Here is a 5,958-nt window from a genome sequence, read left to right as displayed (position 1 = left end):
TTGCACAAATGGCATGAATGCTTATGTATACATAAGCACTGGGAAATATTCCCAGTGCTTATGTATTTGCACTGGAATATTTCAGCAGAGGTCTCATAACACAGTTTTATGAATATGTTATCAGATTTGTTTCGATAAAGTTTGATGTCAAGGTGATTCTTTGTACTTGATGTCAGCTGTAATTATTCTGTTATTTATCCTACGCAAACATATACATGATTTTCATATTAAAAGTATATTTTTTAACAAGTGATGCTCTTAAGGGTCTCTTAAGTTTCTTATATATATAAGACAGAACAGCCAAGAGCCTCATAAGGGTGCTAAAAGCACTGCTAAATCACTGCCACCAGTTAAGAATGCATTTAATCACTATATAAATATGTGACCGTGGTCTGAGAGAGGGTTAAGTTTCACCACACTGCATGTCCTCCAGTCTGCTCCTTAATCACAGCCCTTACATAGGGGTCCAATAAAAAGCCTCTTGCGGTTGCACAAACTCATCATGCCGTTGCTCTTGGAAATTAAAATGGGCCTATGTGACCGCTCCCCATCAGGCTTTTGATTGCTTTACTTCCTATTCATTAGCTTAATTATTTGGCCATCAGTAAACCTCACCAAGTAATTAATATCTGAGAGCCTCTGCAGTAAATTAAAACTGTGAAATGAGGCGTACTTGTGCTTTGGTTTACTACCAGAGGCAGCAGGGATGTGAGCTAATGGGTGGGAACTGAAAAAGACGCAAACATGAACAGTGAATTGCTTTTGTAGCCAAGGAGCATTTTCACGGGAGTGAGATAAAGCTGTTTGTGTTTTTTTCCTTTCTTTTGCACAACAACTCTCAGAGTGGTTATCCAGCACTTTGGTCCAGACTGAAAAACACATCATAATTACATTCTTCTTGCTTTCTGGATTAATTTTAGTTGTGCAAATGATTCCCTGATTTTTCAGAAAGAATTCCATAGTCTCTCTCTGGGTACTCCAGCTTCTTCCCACAGTCTAGAGACTTGCTTGTTAGACTGATTATCAATAGGTCTTAGGTGTGAATGTGAGCACAACAGGTTGTCTCTCTCTCTGTGTATTAGCCCTGTGACAAAAATTGAAATTGAATTAAATAATAGAATAAATAGAAGTATATCTTATCCATCCACAGCAGCTGTTAGCAGACGTTGCTTTGTAGACTTCAGCTGGTAATTTAATCACGAGGCAGCAGGTAAGCAGCTCCTTCAACGCTCAGCACCATCCCTGTGTGAGTTCTTTTATGTATTTTAAAAAACAATTGAAATCAAATGTATTTGTCCATATATATATATATATATATATATATATATATATATATATATATATATATATATATATATATATATATATATATATACATTTCTATCACATCAAATGGAAATAATTCACTTCTTTTGTTGCCATTTTCTTTATTTCACATTTACACCACACAAGTTTGAGATAAATACACGTACGATTCATCCTTCAATCATTCAAATAAATTAAGTTCATTTATTTACATGTAAGTGACGACAACCAAGTCATAAATATTATTGAAAAAAAAATCTGAATATTCACATTAAATGCACAAATGGAAATGCGCTACATGGGATGTTGTGCAAAGTCTGGGAGCAAAAACATCTGGAACTGCAGCTGTTTCTGAGCCTTTGTCCGTTCTATCAATGGTCACACGGCTCGTGCGCCTCCTGAACCTCATCAAACTGTTTGAATGTGTTGTAGTTCACTCCTCTTAACATTTAATTCCTAAAAAATGTGTTCACTGAGTGGAGCTCAGGCTGTGAGTGGATGGAGGAAACAAGTTTGCCACAGAGGACCACTGGCGCATTAAAAAAGAGCAAAATTAGGGAAAGAAAGAAGCAGTTTTTTCCAGCATGCTGCAGCAATGTAAATTACTTAGTGATAATTCTATTCACAAATAGTTTAAGCACTATACACGCGTCATAATCCTGCATTTGTTTATGTGTGATTGTGTGAATGAGTCCAACAAATGTCTTGATTGGAAAAACCTTCTCAGAGCATACGAGGTGAAGATCTTTAGGTTTGTCCTCTCTCACAAATACAGACTTTCCTGTTGTGACTTTGCTGAAACACTCAGGTAATTCTCATGTGTTTTTAAAACCTTTTTCTGGGTGTGTATTCACAGTCCTGCCCCAATTTTCCTGTCACCCCCACCCACTTCCACCCCATCCAGCTCATCATCAGAGAAAGGGCTGTGGGAGCTGTAGCCAGCTTCATTGTTACGCTGCAAGAAGTCCGTGGTTTGCTGGATCCCAACTAGGTTACCCGCAGAAAGAGGAAAGCCACGCTGGGGTGCCTCCGCTACTTCTTCCTCCTCATCCTCTCCATCTTCTTCCTCTTCTCCATCCTCCAATTCGAGAGCTATCCTTCGGTCGTCCGGGTTCAAAGCTCGTCTGCTCTCACTGGATTTGTCGGAGCCTGTCTTTCCCGAGCTGCGTAGTCTCTCTGCCTCAGACTGGGTGGAGGCAGTGGCCTGCTCCTTTGCCTTCCGACTGCGCTTCCACTTCATCCTCCGATTTTGGAACCAGATCTTCACCTGCGAAGTGATCATAGTAGAAGAAGAACGCATGTTTAAAAGAAGAAACGCAACCTGGGGTTTGTTTGAACAGAAACAAAGACAAATTTAGTCACAGCTCCAGAAGCTCTCTCTTTCCTATTTCTTTTTTCTTTGTTAGATAAAAGCTGCTTTATAAATTGTTTATTCTATTTTACCTTCATTTTTAAGGTGATATGTTTCATATTGCATGTCAGTGTTGGGGAGGATAAAAAGTGTTATTTTGGGGTTCATGCTGTGGTCATCATTAACGACATCACTCTTTATTATCACAAATTTTTTATCCCTCCTCCTCCTACCAGAGGTATTAGCATTCATAACACTGAAACAATCAGCGACAAATAAATATTAACAGAAACATAAGACATGTGAGTCTTACACACATGAATATATGAAGATAGGTAAACAATGAACACTGAAAACTGCCACAGATGATTGACAACACAACATCTGTGGACATGAGAAGCAGTTTGCTGATCAGCTAACTGCAACAAGAATGAAGATACTTTAGTAAAGTGTAACATTTAAAGCTGATCTAATAGAGTGCTGCTGGCTGTTTTCATGGTATAAAAATGGTTTGGTCTTATTTAAGGCTACAATAAAAAAGAAAAAGGAAGATGAAATCTGTTGATTGGTTGTTTTCTTTTTATTTTCTCCCTATTTTGATATTGTGGCTCATTTAGTGTTATTAGGTGATGGGTTTCACACTCCTTTAACTCTACCGAGTTATTCTTATTAAGAAAATAAAAAATAGATATAAATGTTATAACTGCAACTACACACATACAGTGTGCTGGCATCTGTTGAGCGCCGTGATCTGGAGATGTAAAGAGGAGCTCTGCAGTCTCTGGTCTGGCTCACCTGTGTTTCGGTCAGCATGAGTGAAGTGGCCACCTCGAAGCGCTTGGGCCTGGACAGGTATTTGTTAAGCTTGAACTGGTTCTCCAGCTCCAGGAGTTGCTGGCTGGTGAAGGCGGTGCGGGGCCTCCTGCATTTCCCCAACAGGCCTGACTGAGCACCCGCTGGAAGAGGAACAGCAAAGTTATCAGTTTGTGTGTGGTCCCATGCAAGATGACTATAAGTGTATATTTTAAAAACCCAAATCACCTAAAAACAGGATGAATATGTGCATATTAATATTAATATTATAAAGTTATTTCCTAATTATTTGGATTCATTTAAGGCTCTATCCAGGAATATTTGCTCACTGGCTGCCACCACTCTTATTTATATACTGTAACATCAAGGACATCAGAAGTTCATGGTAATGTTGTGGGTGGGAACAGACGCACATATGCCGGCACTCTCCGGCCATCATTAACTATAATAGCTTTACTCCAGTTTATTGTTGACGGGGGGGACACGGCAGAAGCGGGCGCAGGGGCCATAAAAACACAGGCATGCCATTAACTTAATGAAAATTCAATGAAGGCTTTTGGGATTTTATTGATGAACTACAGAACGTTTTAGGTGTTTGTTTATAGTTTCTTCGTCACACAAAGACAGTTTTCATCGGGCTGGCGTTTATAGAGAAATAAATGGGGCAAAATTAAAATATGACAGAGACGCAGTAAAACAGGTGCCACTGTACTGTGAGGGACGATGTATGACTGCCATTAACGCGACATACAGGACTTAGATAAAAAAAACAACAACAACAACAACAAAAACAACAGAAGGCGCACAAAGCAAAGCTAACCGAAAGCTTTAAATTACGCTGCCAGTGAAATGTATTTATGAATAATAAATAAACATTAACATAAATATTAAGGTTTTTAAATGTAATAAAACTTTGGAGAATAGAAAAAAAATCTATGTCAGAATCATTAGTCCGGTTTGTGATTTAAACAATAAATCTGTGCTGTGTGCTTGATATCATGAAAAAATAAGCAAACATAAAAACCCCGAAATGACAACTATTTAGTTATTAATTAAGCATAATAATAATAATAATAATAATAATAATAATAATAATAATAATAATAATAATAATAATAATAATAATAAGATTAACTTGACCAGTTCCGCCTAAACTCTTTCTCTTTTAGTGTAACACACAGCTGTCTGAAAATAAAATAAATTAACAGATAAATTCTCCTGTGAAATTAATTTATTTTTATTTATATATTTATTTATTTTAAAGTTAGATTATTCTGGACCTCTGCTTATCTAATGTCATCACACTTACAGCTGTAATCCGGCAGTCGTGGCACCATGAGCCCAGCGCGGATCCAGTGCTCCAGGGGCAGAGATCCAGCCATGGTAGCCACCTTCAGGTGCTCTGGGTAGGTCTGCGATAGGTGCGTGAAGCCAGTGTAGGCGAACGCAGGGTGTTGTCCACCCAACGCCGACAGTGGGTACATGGGTGCAGGATACATGCCGGGAATCGCTCCCTGAGGCAGCGATGCAAGCCCCGGATGGGGCAGATTGAGGACACTCTGCTTGGGGATTATTCCGGTCTGAAGGTGCGCTCCTCGCGGGGACGGAGTGTCCCCACGGCGGCATGAGACCGGGCTGCCGGCCGGGCTGTCACTGCTCAGACCGGGTGAGAGGTCTCGACCACACCGATTGGTCTCATCGGCGAGAAGAGCGTCGATTCGAAAGTTTTTCGATTTCTCCATGATGGCTTCAGCAGCAGCAGAGAGAGAGCGAGAGAGAGCGGGACTGAGGAGTCTTTAGAAAAAACAAGTCGAGCTCTCTCCAGGTGCGCACCTGTGCCGTGCTCTTCAGTCACAAAATCATAAGCTCTCCTTTCCCCCTTTTATAAAGAAAAATAACCCGAAACCTGTATATTCGTTTAAAAAACACATTGGCAGGTTTTTCCCTCGTTGTACTTGTTTCAGCTAAATGCCACTCTAACTGACACCCGCGTGTGCGCGCGTGCACCGGTTTCTTTAAATTGCGCCTTTATGTCAGTCCGCACCATCGAGTCTCTTGGAAAACTAACCCACAGAGGTATGTTTCCCTCTACATCAGCCGTCCTTCTCCACCCCTGGAGGCCTCTGCCAGCTGGGGATTGGCTGGAGCTCGAGCTGCTCTGACGGGCCTCTAATCAGCTAATTACTCGCTCGTTTCTCCCCCCAGAAAGCATTCAGAGTGAGGTAATGTCCAACCCTTGTCCCGCCTGCAAACACCTTCAACTGCATCAAAGCACCGAAGTACATTAGAAGATTGGGCAATTGTATTTTCAGTATCTATCTTACTGCCAGCTCATCGTACTCTCCACAGATTGCGGCTACCTGGCTGCCATAAACAAAGAATTATACGCTGCTTTCATTGTCCAGACTAATTATTAGTGCTGCTAATATCCTCCACACCTTAGAGCCAAATACTGGCCTGTTTTCCACACTAATGTTATTGGTTACCTC

General features: G+C 40.5%; 1 protein-coding gene across 1 annotated transcript; it reads right to left on the bottom strand.

Moving 5' to 3' along the window:
• Positions 1-1,413: 1,413 nt before the first annotated feature.
• mnx2b (motor neuron and pancreas homeobox 2b) lies at positions 1,414-5,514 on the bottom strand. Its single transcript, XM_080884790.1, has 3 exons — positions 4,779-5,514; positions 3,452-3,612; positions 1,414-2,572 (listed from the first exon to the last, which is right to left on the bottom strand). Exons 1-3 carry the CDS (start codon positions 5,209-5,211, stop codon positions 2,156-2,158), a joined length of 1,011 nt encoding a protein of 336 aa, XP_080740916.1. The 5' UTR covers positions 5,212-5,514; the 3' UTR covers positions 1,414-2,155.
• Positions 5,515-5,958: the final 444 nt, after the last annotated feature.

This window comes from Rhamphochromis sp. 'chilingali' (genome assembly GCF_963969265.1).
Source record: "Rhamphochromis sp. 'chilingali' genome assembly, chromosome: 6".
In the NCBI taxonomy this organism is placed as follows: Eukaryota; Metazoa; Chordata; class Actinopteri; order Cichliformes; family Cichlidae; genus Rhamphochromis; species Rhamphochromis sp. 'chilingali'.
The sequence above is the reverse complement of the archived record's forward strand: the minus strand, read 5'-3'. Positions and strand labels throughout refer to the sequence as shown.